The 27967-nt window shown below is 43.9% G+C and overlaps 1 protein-coding gene across 1 annotated transcript in view; it reads left to right on the top strand.

Annotated features, from left to right (window-relative positions):
- LOC126428158 (neuropeptide F-like) overlaps nucleotides 1-27967 on the top strand; it is a 637092-nt gene that overhangs the window by 374697 nt on the left and 234428 nt on the right. The window contains exon 2 of the mRNA XM_050090068.1: nucleotides 26384-26577. Within this exon, the coding sequence (XP_049946025.1) occupies nucleotides 26384-26577 (194 nt within the window). The remainder of the gene's footprint in view (nucleotides 1-26383; nucleotides 26578-27967) is intronic.

Genomic DNA, 27967 nt, shown 5'->3' on the forward strand with positions numbered 1-27967 from the left:
ACTTTGTTATCTCTGTAGTTTTGTCAGGCGCAATTTGTGAAATATGTGGCGATAATTTAGGCGAAGCCATGCTAAATGCGCGACGCAAAGCATGTTGGGATTCGCCTTACCTCTGCTCCCAGCGCAGTTATACGCCACAGACATTTTAGCAGCGTTTTAGGATTTCGCTACCGCGGCCACATCAAAGCGCTGGACCGTACTCTCAGGTCACTCTGAAGCTCATATTAAATTCTCAGCTAGCGACGTCTGCTGGCGTGCGAAATTAACAGCGCGGACTATGGTGGACATGGGACACCACACACATCATCTCCATACGTCTTTACTGCGTCACCTACTCTCCTCTCTACCTTCATCCGTCTCTCTCTCTCTCTCTCTCTCTCCCCCCCCAACTGTTGTTATTCGTTTGTCAGGGACATAATTAAAATATTAACACTGTCGTATGACCTGATGCCAGAACACAACCTCCGAGCGTTCTTCTCCTTTTTATAAACTGTTTCTAAATATTTCGCAACATATTCACATCTGCGATCGTGTGTCGGACTGGATTTAGGGGAAGCAAGTGCGAGAAGCAAGTATTGTCCGTTCACAATTTTTTTTTTACTTGCATGTCTCAAAGAACAGACCTTGTTTGACGATGAACAGCTGTGCGAAATCATTCGAAATTTATTCGCTAACTGCTAATTCTTTGACATTAACTGTGTTAGGTATGGATCTACTACCTGTTAGCGACAGACAGAAAATTGGTGCCGCCCGAGGTGGCCGAGCGGTTCTAGGCGCTACTGTCTGGAATCGCGTGACAGCTAGGATCGCTGGTTCGAATCGTGCCTCGGGCATGGATGTGCGTGATGTCCTTAAGTTAGTTAGGTTTGAGTAGTTGTAAGCTCTAAGGGACTGATGACCTTAGTAGTTAAGTCGCATAGTGCTCAGAGCCATTTGAACCATTTTTGAACCAAAAATTGGTGCCGCACCAGGCTTTCCCGCTTATTGCGAGCAGTCCCCTTAAGTGAACCATAAAATGAAAATCTCTCCAAATAACGATTTTTTTACTGTCTACCTGATACCCCAGTCGTTGCTGAACAAGAATATGTATCATTTTAGTGTGTTTGGTGTATATTGATAGGAAAGAGGAAGTACTTTCTAAACAACAAGATGCTCTTTTAGTCAATTCAGCTGTCTTTATCGCGACTGTAGTAGACTTTCTCTGTATTTATTTATTCTGTGATCACCGCTTTTCAAAAACTGGTTCAAATGGCTCTGAGCACTATGGGACTCAACATCTTACGTCATCAGTCCCCTAGAACTTAGAACTACTTAAACCTGACTTACCTAAGTGTGGTGTCACCGCCAGACACCACACTTGCTAGGTGGTAGCCTTTAAATCGGCAGCGGTCCATTAGTATACGTCGGACCCGCGTGTCGCCACTGTCAGTGATAGAAGACCGAGCGCCACCACACGGCAGGTCTAGAGAGACGTACTAGCACTCGCCCCAGTTGTAGGCGTAGCTAGCAACAGACACTGACGAAGACTCTCTCATTTGCCGAGAAGATAGTTAGCATAGCCTTCAGCTAAGTCAATTGCTACGACCTATCAAGGCGGCAATTATCCTTTGCTATGTATCTAATGAAGCATGTACAGTAACAAGACCAATGTTCACCAATTGTGGATAAAAGTTTATTCCAGCAGCTACTTACTTTTCTTTATAGCATTCATTACGTATCCTGATTCAGACCTCACGCCAGCCTGCGTGAGTTTAAGCGCGTGCCTTTCGGTTACCCGTCACTGTGGACTGGCTGTCTTGTCAGTCCACAACACTAAGAACATCACACACATCCATGCCCGAGGCAGGATCCGAACATGGGACCGCAGCGGTCGCGCGGTTCCAGACTGTAGCGCCTAGAACCGCTCGGCCACTCCGGCTGGCACTGCTTTTCAGTTCGGTCATCCTGGTGATAAACGAGTGCAACTAATAGCTGAACATCAGTTCAGCGTTCTGTTTACGTCTTAACTGCGGTAGTGACTTGGAGTCGCTTGATTTCAAGTAGTAATCTCATTGTGTTGACAGTTATATTTTATTCATCTACAGGGGAGTCAAGATGTTTTCCCCTGGTTGCTGAAGGTTATTCCTTCTGTTATTTGGGACGAACACAAAATGTAAATAGTGTAATGTGATCAGGTCCGTAATTGAGGAGCTACAACAGAGTTCCGAAACACGCCACGGTGTATGGAGCACTACACTTGTGTTCAGAGGAAACACGATTAGTCTTAGGTAGACAGGTGCAGCGAGTGGTACGTCTGCGTAATAACCACGTTGTTGATACCGCAGTCACTGTTTACTGTTACTGTCTCCTGTGTACAGTACACTATGCGATGCCGTACAAATTTTCATCGCAGGAGTATGGAGAGGTGGTGTACATTTTGGGCTACTGTGATGGTAATGCGAAAGCTGCTGTCGCCGAATATGGCTCTGAGCACTATGGGACATAACATCTATGGTCATCAGTCCCCTAGAACTTAGAAGTACTTAAACCTAACTAACCTAAGGACATCACACAACACCCAGTCATCACGAGGCAGAGAAAATCCCTGACCCCACCGAGAATCGAACCCGGGAACCCGGGCGTGGGAAGCGAGAACGCTACCGCACGACCACGAGCTGCGGACTGTCGCCGAACATACTACAACGCTCAGGCTCCGCCATCGCTCCCCACGACCGACCCAGCCAACTCCATACACCAGACTGCTCGATACAACTTAACTCCTACTGCTACACAGTTCCTACTGCTGACAACACTGCTCTGTGGTCTGAGATTCTGTTATAGCTTACATATCGCAGGCAGCGCGTGAGCAATCCATCGAAATTACATCTGCTCAAGTGCGGTAGCAACAAATTGTTTAATCGTGGACCTCTTACAGGGTGTACAAGCCCTCACAGTAAGGTGCCATAAGGCCGCTGCATTGAACGGAGATTATGTTTAAAAAAATAGTGTTCTGTAGCTAGAAGAGTGGGGAATAATATGCTGTATTGGACTCCTGCTTAAAACCAACCTGTTTTAAGAAAAAAAATGTGTTGCTTTACTTATTGAACACCCCTTACAATTTACAGGGTCAGTCACGAGGTTTTCCCCCGGTTGCTGGAGGTTATTCCTTAGGTTATTTGGAACGCAAAATGTAAATACAGGAATGTGATGAGATCCATAATTAAGGAGCTACAACAAAGTTCCGAAACACGCCACGGTGTATGGAGCACTACACTTGTGTTCAGAGGAAACACGATCAGTCTTAGGTAGACAGGTGCAGCGAATGGTACGTCTGCCTAACAAACACGTTGTTGATACTGCAGTCACTGTTTACTGTTATTGTCTCTGTTGTGGCTTGGCAAGACAGCCAAGCCACTACGAGGTGAAGCCGAAAGGCACGCGTTTAAGCTCACGCAGGCTGGCGTGAGGTCTGGAACAGTTAAAGGAGTTGAGTCTAGCAAATAAAGTACGTAGCTGTTGGAATACTTAACTTTACCCCATAATTGTTGAACATCGGTCTGACGGTACATGCATCACAAGATAAATAGCAAATGATAATGTCGCCTTGCTAGGTCGTAGCAAATGACGTAGCTGAAGGCTATGCTAACTATCGTCTCGGCAAATGAGAGCGTAATTTGTCAGTGAACCGTCGCTAGCAAAGTCGGCTGTACAACTGGGGCGAGTGCTAGTAAGTCTCTCTAGACCTGCCGTGTGGCGGTGCTCGGTCTGCAATCACTGACAGTGGCGACACGCGGGTCCGACGTATACTAACGGACCGCGGCCGATTTAAAGGCTACCACCTAGCAAGTATGGTGTCTGGCGGTGACACCACAGTCTCCTATGTACAGTACTCTTTGCGACGCCGTAAAAGTTTTCATCGCAGGAGTATGGAGAGATGAAGTACATTTTGGGCTACTGTGATGTTAATGCGAAAGCTGCTGTTGCCGAATATCTCCGTCGGTAGGATTCCGAGTGCCAAAACATTTAGTGGAACATTGCCAGAAACTGGTAGTCCTCCTAGTATTGGTATTCACTTCCAAAGACACCGTGACGTTCAAGAAGAGGAAAACGTTCTTAATTCAGTATAGCGCAGTCCTCGTTCAAGTATAAGACGGCTAGCTACTCGATTGTACGTTTCAAAACCTAAGCTATGTAGGATTCTTCATGAGAATGGACTGTATCCTTTTCATGTGCAGAAAGTTCACCATTTAGAGCCTCATGATTGTGCCAACCGTTTGCACTTTTGTAACTGGTTAGACGGAAATCGGCAGCTCTATCGGTTCATAATGTTCAGCGATGAGGCAACCTGTACAAGAGATGGCATCAACAACATGCATGTCTGGGCAGATGAGAATCCCGGTGCCGCTGTAGTATCTCAATTTCGACGCTGATTTACTGTAAATCTCTGGTGTGGTGCTGCGTGTGACCCGTTACTGGGGCCGTTCATTTGTAACAAGAACAACGCTGTACTATTGTACATATAATAATTTTTTTCTGATTTTCGATAGATTGGTATAATCGATGTTCTGATTTCATTTCCTTTTTTTGTTTCATGTCATTGGGTTAAGGAAACTGTAAACAAATTTCGATGTGAATATTAATGTTTATGTCAAATTTCAAGTAATATTATAATAGAATTGAAGTGTAGCAAACGTTGAATCTATTGTAACATGTTTAAAATTGTAATTGTGCGTCTGGTCCATACGTAGGCAATGTATTAGGATATGTAGAATGCAAAACCTCTGGTGAATACCCTGTCTGTAGGGGAGCGGTAAAAGGTGGATGGCAGGCGAGCGCGGGAAAATGCACACGAGCGCTGCACGGCAAAACGGGCTCAGCAGTAGTAGTCGGAGTTGGGCATCGGTCTGAGGAACACGTTCTGGATCGAGGAGGCTCTCCTGGAAAACGTGATTTCGTTGAGCCTCGGATGTGCCGTTTCCGACGCCTATACAGCATGGCAATATTCCATAGGCACTAAACGGAAAAGTACTGCGACGCTAAGAAGAAGCAAAGTGCCGATACATCAAGAGCCATTGCTGTGATTGTATGTGTGCTCGGTGCCTCGCCATCTCGCCGCCCGCCAACCGCCGCATCGATACAAGCAGGTTGAAACTTTTAGTACTGTATTCGTGTGGACCAGTGTTACTTTTGTTCCATACTGTTCAATAACAACTTAAATTTTACCAGAACTGTCCTATCATTTAATTATCCTCACAACTAACCTAGACAGGGTCCTTCCCACAAGTTGTGCAATCCGAGTGTCCCGAAATCAAGATTTAAAGTTTATGTTAATAATAATTACCTGCAGACCTCGCTATGTTAGAATGATGTTTAAAGAACTTTGTTGTTAATGAATCTATAGGTAAATAACTAAGGAATGACAAAGTTGGAAGACAATTTTGAAATTGATTCAGTAATGAAGTTTAATTATTTTGAGGCAGATATAATGATAATTAAATGAGCAGGAAATAAGCTAAAAAGAGTAGCAATTCATATATAGGGAATCGTGAGCACTTAATGATTTCAATAATCAAAAGTTTCAATTCAGTGATCATAACAGTTTAAGGTTCCCCCACCCCCCCTCTTTTTTATTCATCTGAATTCTGAAGTGTTCTAAACTGATTAGACCAGCAAAGTTAAAGCCAATACAAAAACCAAAATTTATTAGTGTTTTACATTTATCAAAATTGACATTGTGTGTGTGGTTCGAAAGTGCTATTTCTAGGGTAACCTATGCCCGGTTTTAATCAGATCAATGGACAGTACGAAGTTTTGTAGTAAACATTATAGTGTAATGTTATGTATTTGCGGTTTATCCATATCAGTCCAGAAAGTGAAATTATCAGTTCAATAGATTTTCTGGTTCAAAAATTTACCATATTATGCAGTGTTACTACGTGTTGTTTTGTATAAACGTACATCAACTTGTACAGGGAAGAAACTCAGTTAATGCCTAATTAGGCTGGCGACCGTATTATTAAAAATTTGGTAGCATCTGCTGTGTTGTTTCTTGTCCGTCCTAACGTGTGGTTGGACTCCGGAATTGCTTGACGTATCATTGTTATTACTGAGTGGGTGTAAGTCTGATTTGCCTCCATTCAAGTACACGCGGTCAAAATCTATACAAAAACCCTTTCTCTTAAGGTGAAGCCCGTCAACTTACCATACTACAGGCTTTAAAGAGTATCGTGCGCCCGAGCGCAGTGTTACATATTCTCCCGGGAAATTTAAATGGTCAGTTGTAGGGTAACTTTTCACGAGAAGACTTGCCGCAGCTTCTTGAAGACGTTCCTCTGGAAACAAGACGCCACATGTGCGTCCCACATGGCGGGGCACCTGCACACTTCCACCATGTGGTAACAACTTAAGTTAATCAGCAATTCCCACATCGATAGATAGGTCGCAAGGGCCCTATCAACTGACCTGCCAGATCGCCAGATTTAACACCCCTAGATTACGGCATCTGGGGGTGGATGAAAGACATCGCGTACGAAGTTAAGATGGAAACACGAGAAGAATTGATACAACACATTTCCGATGCCGCATCGTCAGTATGGAACGAGCACGTACGGAATGCTACTCCCGCGGTTCACTCCCGTCCGAATCTTTGCCTTCAAATGCAGAGAGGCAATTTTGATCACTTGCTTTAAATCCACTCTGAATGCAAGAGACTGCTACAAAATTGTTTAAATTAATTATTATGTGCATTTTTTATAGTGAAATTGCCATTTTCCTGAGTTTTTCAATTACTGTAGCTCCTTAATTATGGATCTGATCCCATTACTTTATTTACATTTTTTGTTTCAATAACCTAAGGAATACCCTCCGGAAACTGGGGGAAACCTTCTGGTTCACCCTGCAGATCGTAAGTATGGGCAGAATAATAAGCTGAAATACAGATCTACATCTCCATCTACATAGATACTCAGCAAGTAACCGTACGGTGCGTGGGGGACGGTACCTAGTACCACCTATACTTATTTTCTTTCCTGTTGCACTCGCAAATTGAGCGAGGTAAAAACTACTGGCTGTATATCAGCTTGTTGATGTTGTGGTCTTGAGTCCTGAGACTGGTTTGATGCAGCTCTCCATGCTACTCTATCCTGTGCAAGCTTCTTCATCTCCCAGTACCTACTGCAACCTACATCCGTCTGAATCTACCTAGTGTATTCATCTCTTGGTCTCCCTCTACGATTTTTACCCTCCGCGCTGCCCTCCAATACTAAATTGGTGATCCCTTGTGCCTCAGAACATGTCCTACCAACCGACCCCTTCTTCTTGTCAAGTTGTGCCACAAACTCCTCTTCTCCCCAATCCTATTCACTACCTCCTCATTAGTTAAGTGATCTACCCATCTAATCTCCAGCATTCTTCTGTAGCACCACATTTCGAAATCTTCTTTTCTCTTCTTGTCCAAACTATTTATCGTCCTTGTTCCACTTCCATACATGGCTACACTCCATACAAATACTTTCAGAAACGACTTCGTGACACTTAAATCTATACTCGATGTTGACAAATTTCTCTTCTTCAGACACGCTTTCCTTGCCATTGATTATGAGCCCTAATTTTTCGTATCTTATATTCGTGGTCCTTACGCACAATGTATATTGACGGCAGTAGCATCGTTCGACAGACAGCGCCAAATGCCGGTACTCCAAATTTTGTTCAATAGTGTTTCTCGAAAACAACGTCGCTTTCTCTCCAGGGATTCTCATTTGAGTTCCCGAAACATCTCCGAACACTTACGTGTTGTTCAAACCTACTGGTAACAAATGTACATCAACATCCACATGATTACTCTGCAATTCACAATAAAGTGCCTGGCAGAGGGTTCAACGAACCACCTTCAATCTGTCTCTCTACCGTTCCACTCTCGAACGGCGCGCGGGCAAAACGAGCGCTTAAATTTTTCTGTGCGAGCCCTGATTTCTCTCATCTCACTGTGATGATCATTTCTCCCTATGTGCCAACAGAATGTTTTCGCAATTGGAGGAGAAAGCTGGTGACTGAAATTTCATGAGAAGATCCCGACACAACGAAAAACGCCTTTGTTTTAATGATTGCCACTCCAATTCACGTATCATGTCCGTGACACCATCTCCCCTATTTCGTGATAATACAAAACTAGCCGCCCTTCTTTGGACTTTTTCGATGTCGTCCGTCAGTCCCGCATGATGCGGATCCCACACCGCACAGCAATACTCCAGAATAGGGCGGACAAGCGTGGTGTAAGCAGTCTCTTTAGTAGACCTGTTGCATGTTGCGCCTTCTATGTGTTCTCTCAATGAATGACAGTCTTTTTTTTTATTTGCTCTACCCACAACATTATCTATGTGATCGTTTCGATTTAGGCTATTTGTAATTGTAATCCCTAAGTATTTAGTTGAATTTAGAGCCTTCAGATGTGTATGACTTATCGCGTAATGGAAATTTAGTGTAGCAGCCCACCTCTGAACTGCTTCGATGTTTTCCGTCAATCCGACTCGATACGGATCGCAAACACTGGTGCACTACTCAAGAATAGATCGCACTAGACTTCCTATATGCGGTCTCCTTTACAGGTGAACCACTCTCTTTAAATTCTCCCAATAAACCGTAGTCGACCACTCGCCTTTGCCACCAGAATTCTCACATGCTTCTTCGATTTCATATCGCTTTGCAACGTTACGCCCAGATACTCAAACGACTTGACTCTGTCAAGCAGGGCACTAGGAATACTGTACCCGAACATTACAAGTTTGTTCTCCCTACTCATATGCATTAACTTAGCATTTTTCCACGTTTAGAGGTAAGTGCCATCCATCACGCCAAGTGGAAATTTTATCTAAGTCGTCTTGTACATTCCTACAGTTCCTCAACTTCAACAGTTTACCGTGCACCACGGCATCATCAGCAAATCGAGAAATATCGAATCTGCGTTTTGCCCTCATACATAGTCGCCAGTATTTCCTGTGAGAAAAGGGCAAGATGAGTTTCGCACGAGCGTTGCTTTCTAAGACCATGCTCATTCGTGGACATAAGCTCTCAAGAAAGTTTCTTAAATCTAGCTGAGAATATGTTCAAGAATTCTGCAGCAAACAGAAGTTCCGTTCTTTTACGCTTGTTATATACTGGAGCCACCTGCGCTTTTTTCCAGCCGCTTGGGACTTTGTGGTGGGGGAGAGATTCACGATAAATGCAAGCTAGGTAAAGGGCCCAATGTCGCAGAGAACCCTTTATAAACTCTAAAAAGGAGTCTATCCACACCTGGTGATTTATTCGCTTTCAAATCTTATTTTATCGATAGGGAGTCTGTCTGCTCGTTAAATGACAGTATCTTTGTACAATTCTCCTCTGTGACGTGAAATTTAAAACTTCGGCTTTTATTTTCTGTCTTCCACTTCCACGCCAAACTGGCCAGCAAGGGACGATTTAACCTAGTCTAATGTATTCACGACATCTTAGTCGCCAACATATTAGATTGCATTCCCGCGCTAGGGAGAATGGGATTGCATGGGATCGAGATCGTCAAACAAGGTCTGCTCTTTCAGACATGCAAGTACAGGGTGTTTCAAAAATGACCGGTATATTTGAAACGGCAATAAAAACTAAACGAGCAGCGATAGAAATACACCGTTTGTTGCAATATGCTTGGGACAACAGTACATTTTCAGGCAGACAAACTTTCGAAATTACAGTAGTTACAATTTTCAACAACAGATGGCGCTGCAAGTGATGTGAAAGATATAGAAGACAACGCAGTCTGTGGGTGCGCCATTCTGTACGTCGTCTTTCTGCTGTAGGCGTGTGCTGTTCACAACGTGCAAGTGTGCTGTAGACAACATGGTTTATTCCTTAGAACAGAGGATTTTTCTGCTGTTGGAATTCCACCGCCTAGAACACAGTGTTGTTGCAACAAGACGAAGTTTTCAACGGAGGTTTAATGTAACCAAAGGACCGAAAAGCGATACAATAAAGGATCTGTTTGAAAAATTTCAACGGACTGGGAACGTGACGGATGAACGTGCTGGAAAGGTAGGGCGACCGCGTACGGCAACCACAGACGGCAACGCGCAGCTAGTGCAGCAGGTGATCCAACAGCGGCCTCGGGTTTCCGTTCGCCGTGTTGCAGCTGCGGTCCAAATGACGCCAACGTCCACGTATCGTCTCATGCGCCAGAGTTTACACCTCTATCCATACAAAATTCAAACGCGGCAACCCCTCAGCGCCGCTACCATTGCTGCACGAAAGACATTCGCTAACGATATAGTGCACAGGATTGATGACGGCGATATGCATGTGGGCAGCATTTGGTTTACTGACGAAGCTTATTTTTACCTGGACGGCTTCGTCAATAAACAAAACTGGCGCATATGGGGAACCGAAAAGCCCCATGTTGCAGTCCCATCGTCCCTGCATCCTCAAAAAGTACTGGTCTGGGCCGCCATTTCTTCCAAAGGAATCATTGGCCCATTTTTCAGATCCGAAACGATTACTGCATCACGCTATCTGGACATTCTTCGTGAATTTGTGGCGGTACAAACTGCCTTAGACGACACTGCGAACACCTCGTGGTTTATGCAAGATGGTGCCCGGCCACATCGCACGGCCGACGTCTTTAATTTCCTGAATGAATATTTCGATGATCGTGTGATTGCTTTGGGCTATCCGAAACATACAGGAGGCGGCGTGGATTGGCCTCCCTATTCGCCAGACATGAACCCCTGTGACTTCTTTCTGTAGGGACACTTGAAAGACCAGGTGTACCGCCAGAATCCAGAAACAATTGAACAGCTGAAGCAGTACATCTCATCTGCATGTGAAGCCATTCCGCCAGACACGTTGTCAAAGGTTTCGGGTAATTTCATTCAGAGACTACGCCATATTATTGCTACGCGTGGTGGATATGTGGAAGATATCGTACTATAGAGTTTCCCAGACCGCAGCGCCATCTGTTGTTGCAAATTGTAACTACTGTAATTTCGAAAGTTTGTCTGCCTGAAAATGTACTGTTGTCCCAAGCATATTGCAACAAACGGTGTATTTCTATCGCTGCTCGTTTAGTTTTTATTGCCGTTTCAAATATACCGGTCATTTTTGAAACACCCTGTAAGTATTACAAGCCTAGTTGGGCACACGACACTAACAACTTTAGGCTCAATACCTCGTATTCTCCATGTCCAGGAAATCCAGTCAATAATGTTATCGAGCATTAGGTGACGAATGTAGTGGACTATGGCAGAAGGATGTAGACAACGTGACACGTGGAGGTTTGTCTCGGTCTGGGGAACGTGTTCACCGATAGCTCAACAGGCTAAGGCGAGAGCTCGCGACAGTCGGGAAATCGGGGTTCAAGTACCGATCCGCCCTTGCCGCAGTGGTAACACCGGTTCCCGTCAGATCACCGAAGTTAAGCGCCGTCGGACTGGGTTAGCACTTGGATGGGTGACCATCCGGTCTGCCGAGCGCTGTTGGCGAGCGGGGTGCACTCAGCCCTTGAGAGGCAAACTGAGGAGCTCCTTGATTGAGAACTAGCGGCTCCGGTCTCGGAAAGTGACATACGGCCCCTCCATATCCGCATCCAGTGACACCTATGGGCTGAGGATGACACGAAGTCCGGTCGGTACCGTAGGGCCTTGGTAGTCGTTTCGGGAGGAATTTAGTTTTTAGTCCCGGTCCGGCACAGATAATCATAAGTCACTAATAGGCCGAACTTCTATACCTAAAACAGCTCATGTCAAAGAATTAGCTGTCAGCGAGTAAATGTCACACAATTATTTTATTATATTTTTCTGTCTTCCTCGTACTAAACAAATGACCAGACTACAAATCCAAACGTCCCGTGTTAGCCCTAGAATTTTTGCCTGTCAGGTACCACTTCTTTCACGTCTGGCGATGCTTATTGACGTCAAAAATGCCGAGTGGGTTGGAGACGACGTTAAATTGTAGGTCACCCCAATGACTGTCTGGGTCAGTCAGTTCAGATACGGTTCGATACGATATTATGGTGCCTGTGTTATTCCGAATTACGATGCATGCACAGGCACGGCAATATCGCGCATAGCCGTACACCTGAGAAACCTCTTCCAAGTAAAGTGTCTCCCCTGAACGGGAATATACATAATGGATGTACGAGTAGAGTTTGTAGGTATATGATTGACGTCATACAGAACTTTGGGTCTGGCCATGAGTCATGCACTGATAGCCTAATGGTAATGCGACCGCTCGCGATAAGTGGGGAGTCTGGGTTCGGGTCTCGGTCCGGCACAAATTGTGTAGTCATTCCATTATACAGCTGATGGTTGCCCTTATTCGCAAATGCCAATACATTTCATGGATCTTGTTATATTGCTAGCGAAGGCCGAAATGCACGCTATAAGCTCACGCAGGATGGCGTGAGGTCTGAAACAGGATACGTAATGAATGCTATAAAGAAAAGTACGTAGCTGCTGGAATACTCAACTTTAATCCATCATTTGTATACATCGTTCTTGATGAGACATGCTTCATACGATAACTATCACTTGCTATGGCGCCTTGCTAGGTCGTACCCATTGACTTAGCTGAAGGCTATTCTAACTATCTTCTCTGCAAATAAACGAGGCTTCGTCAGTGTTGCATCGCTAGCTAAGTCGTCCGTACAACTGGGGCGAGTGCCAGTCCGTCTCTCTAGACCTGCCGTGTGGTGGCGCTCGGTCTGCGATCACTGACAGTGGCGACACGCGGGTCCGACGTATACTAACGGAACGCGGCCGATTTAAAAGCTACCACCTAGCAAGTGTGGTGTCTGGCGGTGACACCACATATCTCACGTAGTCAGTTCGAAGGTCGGAGGAAGGCAACGGCATACCACCTCCAGCAAGACCATACCTAAGAAAACACTGTACCTTTCAAAACAATCGTCGGTTTGATGGCGGTTTCACTTTGTGGTGGCAGGCGACTTGAATTCCGTCGTTGGCTAATTTCAAATTGTCAAGTAATCCCATTACCGCAGTCCACTGATGTAGTCACTTTCACTCGTGCGATACAAACAGCACTCGTAACTCGCATCGGACGTCCGCCGAAGCCCCACATATCTTTGTGGAGGCACGTTATAGAGAACGCTCCGCCGTAAATACGTGCTGTGATATGATGCTGTGATATGACAATCAGTTGATTGGGCCTATCCTATCGCCTTGCAAGGCTCTTTTTCAGAACGCCTTTCCGGCATTACTGGAAGACGTAGATCACACTTAAAGTCTTGATGGAGGTATAGAGCCGTAACCACAATCAATATAAATATGACTCTATAAATACTGATAAGCTGCTGAAATGAAGGAGATCAAGATGGCAGTAAATCCTTCATTGTGTTGACGCGTGCAGACCGCTGTGGCCGAGCGGTTCTAGGCACTTCAGTCCGGAACCGCGCTGCTGCTACGGTCGCAGGTTCGAATCCTGCCTCGGGCATGGATGTGTGTGATGTCCTTAGGTTAGTTAGGTTTAAGTAATTCTAAGTCTAGGGGACTGATGACCTCAGATGTTAAGTCCCATAGTGCTCAGAGCCATTTGAACCATTTTGTTGACGCGTTTTGGGCAGAACACATCAGCAAAGGATCTACTAAAAAAAAGTGCATACAGTGATGTGGCATTTCGGCTTGTCGAAAACGAGTGGAACAACTAGAGAAAAGAAAATACGTGCCACTTCTTACAAGAAAAGTTAAAGTGGACGCATAATGACGTCCATACAAAGCTGACAAACAACAGTTGTTGTCGAATACAATAAGTGATGTAGATCAGTCGAAACTAAAACGTGAAGCGAGACTGGTTCACTACGGAGCCGCAATGAAATCACAGAGTACGCAAGCTAAGCGGCATCTACATCATATGATGCGTCATAAGTTTAAGAAATAATATCAATAAAAACAGTTTTTATGTTCTGTCATTTTCAAAAAAATTGTTCAAATGGCTCCGAGCACCATGGGACTCAACTGCTGTGGTAATAAGTCCCCTAGAACTTAGAACTACTTAAACCTAACTAGCCTAAGGACCCGGAGGCAGGATTCGAACCTGCGATCGTAGTGGTCGTGCGGTTCCAGATTTTTGCGCCTTTAACCGCTCGGCCACTCCGGCCGGCTTGTCATTTTCATTAAAATTATGAAAATATCAACGTTTAAAAAGATCCACCCGAAACTTTCTGGTCTTTCATGAAACAAATACGCCACAATTGTTACAAGAAAACCTACGATACTCCCACTAGAGAACTTAGCGATTGACTATGGCTTTGAATGCACAAAATCGGAAGCTAACTTATACGGAATTACACAATATTTAGGTTGCGGTCTTAATACAAAGCAGTATATAATAAAGCAGTTGAGGGTTAACATACAGTTAATAAAGTCCCTTTTTTTATTTTTATCCGCTATTACATCGTGGAGGAGATCGAAAAGCCGTTGATGACAGCTCATTACCTGCTCATTTATCAAAACCTTCGTAACCTCCTGATAACTCACCTCCAAGATATTTAGGATCGGGTCTTTAGTACAATAGTGCAGGATAGACAAATCATAGTTAATGCTTCTTAAGTAATGTGTGAATTCTCTTACACAGTCCCCTAAAGCACTATCATTATTAGCATATCCATGCTCCGAGTCTGTCCGATGTAATGTTTCGCACACGAGCCACTATTGATCTTGTATACTTCTGCTCTGTTAAACTTATTAATCGATGACTCCAAGCTGCGTCGCAGTATTTTGTCCAATTTATTATTTATCTGGAAACCGAGTGCGGCGTTGACATTACGGAATGCATTATCAATTTTATCTGACACAGGACCATCGTAAGCTTTCTTTAGCTACAATGATGTGTGTGTGTGTGTGGTGTTCAAACTTCACTGGCTCCCTGCACATTCTAGTCATCAGTCAGCACATAATCTAAACCTGACATTCCCCGGAAGATCGACCGTCACCAAGCATCTTATACCTTACCCGTTCAGGTTTTTGCCTGAGGGGTATGGCTGGAACACGAAGTCTACGAAAAAATATTACACGCAAAAGACAAATTGATAGTCACGATTGTGCATGGTGCTGTTCTGACAAAAGAACGCTGAGAATGCCTCACAAGAGCTACACCAGTCGTTGACAAGAGAAGTGGAAATTGCCCTGAAGTTGTAGGTAGAATTGCAGGCCAGAGTGGCCGAGCAGTTCTAGGCGCTACAGTCTGGAACCGCGCGACCGCTACGGTCCCAGGTTAGAATCCTGCCTCGGGCATGGATGTGTGTGATGTCCTTAGGTTAGTTAGGTTTAAGTAGTTCTAAGTTCTAGGGGACTGATGACCACAGCAGTTAAGTCCCATAGTGCTCAGAGCCATTTGAACCATTTTTTTTTTTTTTTTTTTTTTTTGTAGGTAGAATTTATGAAACACCTAACCACTAGCTGCCATCGTCTAATTCAGAAGGGGTGCGATTAATTAAATAGCTAATGCCTCCTGTAAATGTGTTCGTCGGTAGGTGATTGTAACATTTCTAGATCTCCAATCTTTTTTTTACTTTCATTTAGCTTTTACTAATAAATGGAAATTTTTACTTAAAGACCGATGGTTGACAATGAAAACCTCGTAACTCCATTTCGTTGAATTTTGAAAGAGAAACAAAAACGATTTCTTAAACAATAACGTAAATGATACAAAATCTTAAATATCACTGCGAAACAGCGACTGTGTACTTCAGAATATTCGTCTATTCTAAAATGATACAGAAAGTTGCTATATGGGTAACTGTGACTAGTTATTGACAGGCAAGAGAAATCCATGCGCTTACAAACCTGACTTTGATTACGGAGTTACTAGTTATCGAACTTATGAGTTTCCAGAGACACACATCAAGTTACGAGGTTTCCATTACCTACCATCGAAATACTGAACAATAATCGCTAGTTGTATGAAAATGAATTAAAATTTGATTCATTCGTATAAAATGCTTTTTTGGCAAACTGAAACAATTCTTTACATCAATAATACAGTACAATGTTTAGAAACAAAAAATTATTTTATTATCTACTTGATGCTTCGTATTTTTGTACCAAATTTTAGTTTATACTGTTAATAGTCGCATTTGCACCGTACTCGAAACAGCCTTGCCAACATTGCCGCCCCAGAAGTTTCACTGGAACCCTAACACATCCTCCATACACTCCCCACGAGATTTCCATATTTTTGGAGGCCTGAAAAAAAGATATTCGTGTTCGTCTATTTCCTTCCGCCAAAGAGATGCACTTCTGGTTACACTCAAGAATATCTAGGCAACGACCATCGTGTCTCCTAGCGGGAAAAATGTAAACAGTTATGGCGATTCCTTTCGAAATGTTAAACAGTTTACTTACTTCTTTCCATCTACCTCGTTGTTTGACTGCCCCTTAGAATTAAAATGGAAAAATGCTATTTTTCTTAAAGGAATCATTCAATGTGCATTAAGTAAAGTTTCCATAAGTTAATAAACATGAAAGCTAAATAATGGTAAAAAAAAAGTTTTTACAAGCGAGATTCAAACTAGCTGGTTTAGGACTATAGTCCTACTATGCAACGCTTTCATCTACCCGCGAAAATGATAACAAATCAAAAATGCTTTGCACTTAAAAATTTTCTCGTCTCCAAAGTAGATTTTTTTCGATTTTTTATTTAACTGTGTGGTACTGCGCTAGGAAATTAATGTCCGGACACTGAGTTCCAAATCTTATAAACGTGAAGGCAGTCGAAGAATCTGTTCGGTCACCTGGTGAATCGACAAACGACAAGCGGAATATTCGTTCAAATCGACGGTAAATACATCAGCACATGCTGCAGTGGGTAAATTGTCGTGGAAGTACTGCCCGTACGTAGCAGACGAGACAATGACGTGAGCGCCAAGCGAGAGACAGTTAACTGCACCGCCCGTATCTGAAATTACATCTACACGTCAACTTTGCAGTTCACAGAAAAGTGAGTGGCAGCTATTATGGCATTACGTTAGTCGCATTCCACGAAAACCGTGGACGGTGGTTTCTGGCAGGTACAAACAAGCCAATGCTGTACATTTTACGCAATAGTAACACAATGTAATGACTCCTTTTGTTGTTGGCGTCTTCAGTCTGATAACTGGTTTGATACAGCTCTCGATATTTAGTCTGATGTAGAAGCCCCTTCACCTCGGCATTATCGCCGCAATCTACAGGGTGATTCAAAAAGAATACCACAACTTTAGGAATTTAAAACACTGCAACGACAAAAGGCAGAGCTAAGCACTATCAGTCGGCGAATTAAGGGAGCTATAAAGTTTCATTTAGTTGTATATTTTTTGTTCGTCATTTCAGCCAATAAAGTTTTTGGTCCCTTTTTCTTCGAAGGTGCTACTGTAACTGGACTACAGTATCTGGAGATGTTAGAGAATTGGCTGTTCCCTCAGCTCGAACAAGAAGCACAACAATTCATATTTCGGCAGGATGGAGCGCCACCACATTGGCACTTATCTGTCCGTAACTACCTGAACGTCAACTACCCGAGGCGATGGATCGGCCGCCAGGCAGCCCGTGACAGAGCTCTTCATCACTGGCCTCCAAGAAGCCCTGATCTTACCCCCTGCGATTTTTTCTTGTGGGGGTATGTTAAGGATATGGTGTTTCGGCCACCTCTCCCAGCCACCATTGATGATTTGAAACGAGAAATAACAGCAGCTATCCAAACTGTTACGCCTGATATGCTACAGAGAGTGTGGAACGAGTTGGAGTATCGGGTTGATATTACTCGAGTGTCTGGAGGGAGCCATATTGAACATCTCTGAACTTGTTTTTGAATGAAAAAAAACCTTTTTAAATACTCTTTGTAATGATGTATAACAGAAGGTTATATTATGTTTCTTTCATTAAATACACATTTTTAAAGTTGTGGTATTCTTTTTGAATCATCCTGTATATCCTTTTGAACCTGGTTACCGTGGTCAGACTTTTGGTCTCCATCCTCAGTTCTTAGAGCGGTTCTAGGCACTTCAGTCCGGAAGCGCGCGACCGCTACGGTCGCAGGTTCGAATCCGGCCTCGGGCACGGATGCGTGTGATGTCCTTGGGTAAGTTAGGTTTAAGTAGTTCTACGTTAGAGGGGACTGATGACCTCAGATATTAAGTCCCATAGTGCTCAGAGCCATTTGAACCTCAGCTTTTACCCTTCACACCCCTCCCCTATACTTACTCCATTACCAAACTGACAATTCCCAGGTTCTTCCGGACGTACTCTATCAACGCAACTATTTTTTGTGCCACAAATTTATATTTTTCCTCTTTCGTTTCAGTATTTCTCCATTAGTTATTCGACCCATCCACATATCTTCAACCTTTCTTCTCTAGCATCACGTGTCAAAAGGTCCTGTGCATTTCTTATCCAAACTGCTTATCGTCCATGTATCACTTCCGTCTGAGGCTACATACCAACACTATTATTTACGAGCTGCAGCAGTAACTAACGCAACACGTTTTTTCTCGGCCAGTTGCGATTGAAAAAATGCAAAGTTTGTTGTGCGACATCGCGGAATATCCCCGCTCAACCCCTGTAGTTTCATAAAGTTCCAATAGATGGCGGCGCTATATTTGACCTTAAAAATGGCGTCTGTAACGGAGGTGAGTTCCACACAGAGAGGTGACAATGAGTTTCTCTTGGCGGAAAACCAGAGCATCACAGACATTTGTAAGCCCTTGCAGAATGTCAAAGGAGACCTGGCGGTGAACAAAAGCACGGTGAGTCATTGGGCGGAGTGTCTGTCATCGTCGCAGCAAGGTCGCGCGAACATGTCTGCTCTTCCATGTGCCTGCCAGCTTACCCAGCTGATGACTCCTGCAGTACTGGAACGTGCGCACACTCTCATTCGAGGTGACCGGCGGATTGTAATCAAACACCTCGCTGCTCAGTTGGATACACTTATTGGCAGCCGGCTGGAGTGGCCGAGGAGTTCTAGGCGCTACAGTCTGGAACCACGCGACCGCTACTGTCGCAGGATCGAATCCTGCCTCGGGCATGGATGTGTGTGATGTCCTTAGGTTAGTTGGGTTTAAGGGGCTCCGGAAAGGCTCAAAATCATGAAAAATCCAATTTTTACTTTTTTGCGTTTTCTGAATCTGCAGACTATTACCTTTTAATAGATATATAATTTATTCAATTCCGAAGACTACAACTATTTTTAAATGTTTTTTGAAATGTGTTCTACATGGGCGTGACCCACTGTGGCGCTGTTAAACTGCTGTCAAATGGTGTTATTATTAACGTCCGTGTTCATCAGGTACATTTTAGTGATGTGAGATAAAGTATGTGTTGTGGCTAACCTGTGATGGTTCAATATATATCGCTGGTGTGATTGTCGATTGTTTCATGTTTATTTACTCTGTCGTTGTCACGAAAATATTCGTAATTAATTCTGTTTCTTGAGTCTCTGTTTTGCTGAAGTATAATAATGAGTAAAAGTAAAGTTATTAGAAATCCTCTGAAGGCTTTTAAGAAAAGGAGAAATGTTGGAAAGCCAAAGGTATGTGTTATTACTGTAAACAATAAAGACGATAACCAAGTGAGTGAACCTAACCTCTGAAGTACACCTGTCCATAGCAGTCAAAGTGGGAAAGAAAATACTTCACAGAAGAAGCTTGGTTCAATGAGTGAAAACTATGAATGTTTTATGGGCGAATCGGATGTGAATGAAATATTTGATATATCGGTTCTCAAAGGAATTTTTTCAAACTGTGTAAGATGTATTCATTGTAGTGAAGTTGGTCTGGAACTCTCCATAATAAAGCACGTAGGACTTGCTAGTGAAATACAACTGAAATGTGATAAGTGTTCATACATGACCACCTTTTGGAACAGTGTTGCAGTAACTGCAACTGAAGAAAATGGTAGCAAAATCTACGAACACAACAACGAGCGATGCTTGCTTTAGACAAGGAACGCCTTCGGGCTGCAGACAGGGCTGTAAAGAGTCTAGAAATACAAGCAAGAGTAAACAGGAGGAGGAACAAGAGGAAGCTGGAGGAGGAGTTTGCAGAGGATGAAGATAATCCATCCTATGGACCTGGAATGCACTAAAACGTTAATCCAATCTTTGTCGCTCGATTCCCAAAACTTTTATTTTCTCATACTAATTACATGTTTTCTAAGGATCTTCCAAACATATTTGTTTCAAACTTTCAGTAAATGTTACACAGTACCTTCTGCATAATTTAACACAGCCTTTTTCCAAAAAACTGTATATTTTTGAATATATAAATAAAAAATTGCAAAAAAATGTTGTGAATTTTCATTACAATTAAAAAAAAATCATCCTTAATAACTGAACTAAAATTTTGTAAAATCCCTGTGTTAAGTTGTAGCCCATATTCCAATAAATAATCTGTAAAAAGTTCAACTTCCTACCTCAAATACTTTGTGAGGAAAGATGTAATTTATAAGCGTTATTTTAACATTGCAAGTATAGGGCGTTCCGGAGCCCCTTAAGTAGTTCTAAGTTCTAGGGGACTGATGACCTCAGACGTTAAGTCCCATAGTGCTCACAGCCATTTTCAACTTATTGGCAGTGCCGGCACACTCGACACACAGGATATGATATATGCATAATGAGGGGTCGCAATGTTAATGATCCATTTGCGACTGTCATCAGTCACCAGACGGCGTCCAGAACGCCTGTCTACGCGCCCTCTGTTTTGACTCTGCAGTCGGTGCCTGTGCTCAGTTCAGAGCATGCGGTGTTCGCAGCATTCATTCGAGGGTACAACCATACCTCACTGACTAGTACGCACTCGTGCTCAAGAGCTGCAGCCATTTCAACGGCGTCGCATTTTGAGCCTGCGGGAAGTTGGATGGATGTGTCAATGGGATGCTGCATATATTGGCCACAGTGCGTTGGGGGCGAACTGCCGCCTTCAGTATTTTTCTGTGGAACATGCACACTGCTATAGACCAGGATCTGAAGTCCGCATAGTAAGGACACACGTCCTGATGGGTATGCAGTGCAAGCAGCGGTGTCCAGCTGAACATCATCCAGGGACCAAATCCAGACACGTGTTGCACCTGCTGTTTCGTCATTGACCATTGGGAACCATCTGCTTGCAGCAGGGTTCTACATCTACATGATTACTCTGCAATTCACAATTAAGTGCTTGGCAGAGGGTTCATCGAACCACAATCGTACTATCTCTCTACCATTCCACTCCCGAACAGAACGCGGGAAAAACAAATACCTAAACCTTTCTGTTCGACCTCTGATTTCTCTTATTTTATTTTGATGATCATTCCTACCTATGTAGGTTGGGCTCAACAAAATATTTTCGCATTCGGAAGAGAAAGTTGGTGACTGAAATTTCGTAAATACATGTCGCCGCGACGAAAAACGTCTTTGCTTTAATGACTTCCATCCCAACTGGCGTATCATATCTGCCACACTCTCTCCCCTATTACGTGATAATACAAAACGAGCTGCCCTTTTTTCCACGATTTCGATGTCCTCCGTCAATCCCACCTGGTAAAGATCCCACACCGCGCAGCAATATTCTAACAGAGGAAGGAACGAGTGTAGTGTAAGCTGTCTCTTTAGTGGACTTGTTGCATCTTCTAAGTGTCCTGCCAATGAAACGCAACCTTTGGCTCACCTTCCCCACAATATTTTCTGTGTGCTCTTTCCAAATGAAGATGTTCGTAATTTTAACACCCAGGTACTTAGTTGAATTGACAGCCTTGAGAATTGTACTATTTATCGAGATAACATATACCTCTGGCGAGGCTACCATTGGCAGCACGACACTCCCAGTGGAGGCTACTCTGGTTCAAATGGCTCTGAGCACTATGGGACTTAAAATCTGTGTTCAGCAGTACCCTAGAACATAGAACTACTTAAGCGTAACTAACCTAAGGACATCTCACACATCCATGCCCGAGGCAGGATTCGAACCTGCGACCGTAGCAGTCGCGCGGTTCCGGACTGAAGCGCCTAGAACCGCGTGGCCACCGCGGCCGGCGAGGCTACTCTGGTGTCGTGAAAAAGTCGACTGGAGGGTGGACTGGCACACCTGGTGAACTGTCTAGTCCAGAGAGTCTTTGCCCCCGATAGTCAGGTCCCACCAAAAGCTTCTTCCTGTGAGAGGCCATCATCGATAACTCGCAGTCATATTAGGAGATTTTACAGAGTAAGGTAACCAGTGCACGCTACATTGCATGAGCGGTTTTCCCTGTACTACTGCCATATCTTCGACAAGGTGGTGTGTACTTTTTCAGCAGGACAATGCACGTCCTCATATCACTGTTGATCGAACGTGCTCTTTATAGCACACAACAATTGATCTGGCCAGTAAGATCCCCAAATCCTTGACAACGAGTGTTCATCAGAGACGAGGGGAAATGTGGTAGGACTGTCGTTGTTCTCTATATACACAAGACAGGGTGGTCAGTAACCTGCAGTTCGTTCGCTGATTATGCTGGGCTGTACGGTAAGGTGTCAAAGTTGAGTGACTGTAGGAAGATATAAGACGACTGAGACAAAAATTCCAATTGATGAGATGAATAGTAGCTAGCCCTGAGTGTGGAAAAAGGTAAGTTAATACGGATGAGTAGGAAGATCAAACCTATAATGTGCTGATACAGCATTACTAGTGCCCTGCTTGACACGGTCTGGGTGTAACGCTACAGAGCGACATGAAATGGTACAAATATGTGGGAACTGTGGTAGGGAAGTTGAATGATCGACTTCAGTTTATTGGGAGAATTTTTTGAAAGTGTGGTTCACCTGTAAAGGGGACGGCATGTAGGACGCTGATGCGACCTATTCTTGAATACCTCTCGAGTTTTTGGGATCTGTACCAGGTCGGATTAAAGCAAGACATCGAATCAGTTCGTAAGATGGCTGCTTGATTTGTTACTGGTAGGTTGGAGCAGCATGTAAGTGTTCCAGAGATACTACTGGAACTCAAATGGGAATGCCTGCACGCTGCACGTAAGGCATATTTTTTGCGAAGAACACAGTTGAGAAAATTTAGAGAACTGGCGTTTGAATTTGACTGCCAAAGGATTCTACTGCCACCAACATGCGTTGCACGCATGGACCACGAAGATAAAACACCAGAAATTTGGGCTCATACAGAAGTATATAGACAATCGTTTTCCCTGCTCTATTAGCGACTGGAGCAGGAAAAGAAATGATTAGTATTGGTACAGGGTGCCCTCCACCACGCGCCCTACGGTAGCTTGCGAAGTAGATGTAGAGGTGGATGTAGATCTTCCGCCAGTTGGGCGCATATGTGGCATGAAGAAGCAGAAACCATCGCCAAATTGCAAACAAAAAGCGGAAGTTGCTTGGGACACTCTATCACAGAATACCATTTGGTTCCTTTATGGTGTTTGCATGCCAGAATACACGCCTTCTTTACTGTCAGAGGGGTTGGCTGGGACCATTCTTCATTGATGCTGTGGTGTCACCGCCAGACAGCACACTTGCTAGGCGGTAGCCTTTAAATCGGCCGCGGTCCGCTAGTATACGACGGACCCGCGTGTCGCCACTGTCAGTAATTGCAGACCGAGCGCCGCCACACGGCAGGTCTAGAGAGACGTCCTGGCACTCGCCCCAGTTGTACGGACGACTTAGCTAGCGATGAAACACTGACGAAGCCTCGCTTATTTGCAGAGAAGATAGTTAGCATAGCCTTCAGCTAAGTCAATTGCTACGACCTAGCAAGGCGCCATCACCAAGTTATATTGAAATGATAATACTGTATCAACAAGACCAATGTTCCCAAATTGTGGATTAAAGTTAAGTATTCCAGCAGCTACGTACTTTTCTTTATAGCATTCATTACGTATCCTGTATCAGACCTCACGCCATCCTGCGTGAGCTTATAGCGTGCATTTCAGCTTCCTCAAACAACACGGTGTTGGCACTTCTGCCGACACTTCAGATGCGATCGTTCGTGCACTCTTTACTATGATATGTGTGTTTCATTTGCTCTGAATTTGTTGTCATATACTGTTACAATGATGAACTGCCTGTCACTTCACTTGTCCTTTAAGTTGTTGCACTTTATTTTTTCTTACAGTGTAGATGAGAAACAATCAGTGACAGAACTATCAGCTTATTTTCGATCAGAATGGAAGCTGAAGTAATGAATTTGTTCTATGGGCAGGATTTGAACCCAAGCCTCATAATCACTATGATAGATACGCTAACCACTACACCACAATAGCATATATACTAACCATTGCATCACGATAGCATAGACTATCCTAGTGCAAAGTCCTTCCTAAAACAAAAACCTCTAGCCACACCTTCAGCCCATGTTTCCCTTCTTAAATCGTCAATACTGCTGAATATCTCCGATATTGGAATAGCGCCCCAGATTTTATGCTGTAGGGAAGACTGCGTGTACCTCAGGAATAGGTGTTCTATTGACCTTGTCAGACATCGTGGTCTCCTCACCTTCATTGCTTACATATTCCGCCCTCACAATCATATTCCGCACATCAAGACGCTTCATTCGAACCCAAACTCGATAAGATAAAGTCAATGTTGTATGAATTCATGTAAACGATATGCTAATAACTAATAAACCGCAAATGCGCACCGACATTGAAATACTCGAGGCTGGCGTACACACACACATTCAAGACACGAAGGGCACAGGGGCTTTTAGTATGGGAGATGCAAACCGCACGCCGGGGGGGGCCGGTCCCTTCAGAGGACGGCTCAGCCTATCTATGTCAGCTGGTGACCGCCCGTGGAGCAGACAGCGTTTGCCCGAGTGAAAGGAAGAACGACCCTGTGTTTGGCTTGAAGGCAAATTCCTCTACATTGTGTGGAAGCGCCAAGCCTACGCATTCTATACAACATAGCATGCAGTTTCAGAGATTTTCACAGGGAGACAGCAAACGCCAAATGCCAATACTACAGATTTCTGGATTGGTCGCCTTAAACGAAACGTCATTCTCCTGTTTTAGAAGAGCAATGCTGATTGTCAGACGATATTTCTGATGCCTTGAGCTGAAGGAGTAATGGCAGTCACCGGAAGATATACCCCTTCACGTCTTGCGTGGAGAGGGGCCGTTCCGTTGTCGCTCTTGGAGCGAGAACATGTAACAAGAGCGTGCGCGCTCGTACGTGTACTCAAAGAGCGAGGAACAAGTCTCTCCTCAGTAATTCACTGGGAGAGCACCTCTGTCGAGAGCGAATCAGAGTGCGACCCTATACTGAGTCATTGCTATTAAGCGTTGTTCACTGTATTGGCTGCCACACTTACTGTGCAGTGTGAACGGACAGAGTTATAGTTAAACACCTGCGATTGAATTTTTGAGTGGCATCGCGGTGGACTGGTTATCTGACCAGTGTACCATGCCAATAGTTAGACTAGGGGCGAATAGGAGTCGCTGACTTCATCAAGGCGTAGGGAGAGTTTGATTGGCGAAGGTCAATCGAGATAGAACGAGAGTTATCTTATTTGTCAGCAGTGGGTGGCGCAGACAGCAGTCATCGCAGCTTACAGTATTGTGGGCTACAGCTCTTGCGAGCCCCATATTTCCTCCGCAACAGTACACTTCACTGCATATCACACGCGACAGCCTCGACCGTACCTAGCAACATTCTAAAGGATAATTATTCAAGCTGAGTAGGTGCAGCTCTCAGCCATTCTGCCAAGTCAATAACAATCTTAAACTTTGTATAGAAATTTCATTAGCGAATCCTATCCTTGAGAGGTAACTTCACATTCCGAAAAGAATCCGGAAATAAATTGTTTAGTTCATAACTAAAAGTGCCATTGTGATTTCTCAGAATTTTTGCAAAATAAATAATAACTTTCGTTAGTTTCACGTTTTTCTTACACCAACTAGCACTACTCCAGTACCCAAGTATCCCACTAGTTACATAAGAAATTTTATGAATTTTTGGGTCATTTCCTTACAGCAGACGACTCCAGAAGTTATTTATTGCTGAAAGTTTTTCAGGCATTTCTCTTTAGATCGTTAGGAGCGTCTGTAGTAGTGTGGGGGGTGGAATTTGCATCTTGCAGGAGCCACAGGGTAAAGGGTACATCTCAGATTAATCCATTGCTCAGAATGACAGAATAGCACCCACACACTCACAACCTGATAAAATTACATCGTCCTGGATACACGTGAGTCTCAAATTTATATTCCACATTACTTCAGCTTTTATGATTATCGAAGATAAAGTTGACAATCATATATCTCTAGGAAAATGTGATCTGTTCCTTGTAAGCTTGTTGATTGACTGACCTAGGGTGTGTGTTAGTTCGATCCACTACTTGCCAGTCTACATGAAAGATGATAGTTTCTGGAGACCCACTGTGCTCGCTGAGCTGGACTCAGGCTAACCACACCTTCCCTCTTTGGCTGTGCTGCTGCAGATGTCGCAGTCCCGCCCTCTGGCGCTCCTGATGCTGTCTGCCGCCGTGGTCGCCCTGCTGCTGGTGGTCACTGCCCCCACCCCCGCAGAGGCGCAGCAGGCCGCCGCCGACGGCAACAAGCTGGAGGGCCTGGCCGACGCCCTCAAGTACCTGCAGGAGCTGGACCGCTACTACTCTCAGGTCGCCCGCCCCAGGTCAGTCACACACAGTCTGCTGCACTCTGCACTGTGCATTGGCGTACCCACGAGTACGGTCCTTCACTGCAGGCAGGGGCTCTCCTCTTAATAGGCGTGAAAACTGATTCCATTACAAGCTCAGTGCGTTAGAAACGCAATTCGTTGTAAATAAATTGCATTAGACTAACAGCACAAAGGAATAGAAACCCATTAGACATTTGGTACATAGCCTTACAAATACTACTGACACTTTGTATTAGAAACTCATTACATTACTCACACAATGTATTAGAAACATATTACACAACCTCTATTAGAAATCAAAATCATTAGAACCCAAATGCATTAGAAGGAACCATCATTAGAAACAAAGTGCATTAGAAACAAAGTGCGTTAGAAACAAAGTGCGTTAGAAACAAAGTGCGTTAGAAACAAAGTGTGTTAGAAACAAAGTGCGATAGAAACAAAGTGCATTAGAAACAAAGTGCATTAGAAATCTGTTGAAATAGAAACTACTGCTGTACAAAGCATTCTAATACAAAAGAATTATAATAAACTCATTTACCATGAAATCTACTTATATGAAAACTGTTGTATTAAAAATTTGTGGTATTACAAATACATTACATAAGATAAGCGCATCGGCACTGAAAGCTCATTTATTAGAACGCCATAAATAGTTGTCAAGATACAAAGGAATTAATTGTGTTACCTGCCAGTGCACATTGTTTTAAATCAATGGGGAAAGTCGAAAATTTGTGCTGGACCAGGATTCGACTACAGGTCTCCAGAGTTTTCTAGGCAGACAAGTTGACCACTATGCCACCCAGACACGATGGTCATCGCAACTGCACCGACTGCCCTAGCATGCCTCCTATCAGACCAATATTCTCAACTTATCCACACACTACTAATATAGGGCCCCTTACCTATTATCCTCATCACTACCATAAGATTTTGAACTTGGTGTCGACCTGCACTGATGTGACCAATGGTCCTCCCCTTCTTAATTATATATGTGGTGTCTGTTCGTTCACAGACGTTGTGAGTAATAGGCTACGGTCACTACATTAGTAGTGTGTGGATAAGTTGTGAATTTGCGTCTGACGAGAGGCGTTCTAGGGTAGTTGATGCAGTTGTGATGACCACTGTGTATGGATTGGATGATGTAGTGGTCAGTGCATCTCCCTACTAAAGCAGGAGACTCGGTTCCGAATCCCAGTCTGGCAAAAATTTTCTGATTTCGCCATTGATTTAAAGCTATGCCCACTGTCAGCTAATATCATTAATTCCTTTGTGTCTTGATTCATAGTGGCTGCAGGAGCAAAATGGTGTCTGTTCGTACTGACATGTTCAAAAAACACACACACCACACACATAAATGAATAAACATCACAGAAACTGGCAC

The sequence above is a fragment of the Schistocerca serialis genome, chromosome 12, assembly GCF_023864345.2.
Source record: "Schistocerca serialis cubense isolate TAMUIC-IGC-003099 chromosome 12, iqSchSeri2.2, whole genome shotgun sequence".
Lineage (NCBI taxonomy): Eukaryota > Metazoa > Arthropoda > Insecta > Orthoptera > Acrididae > Schistocerca > Schistocerca serialis.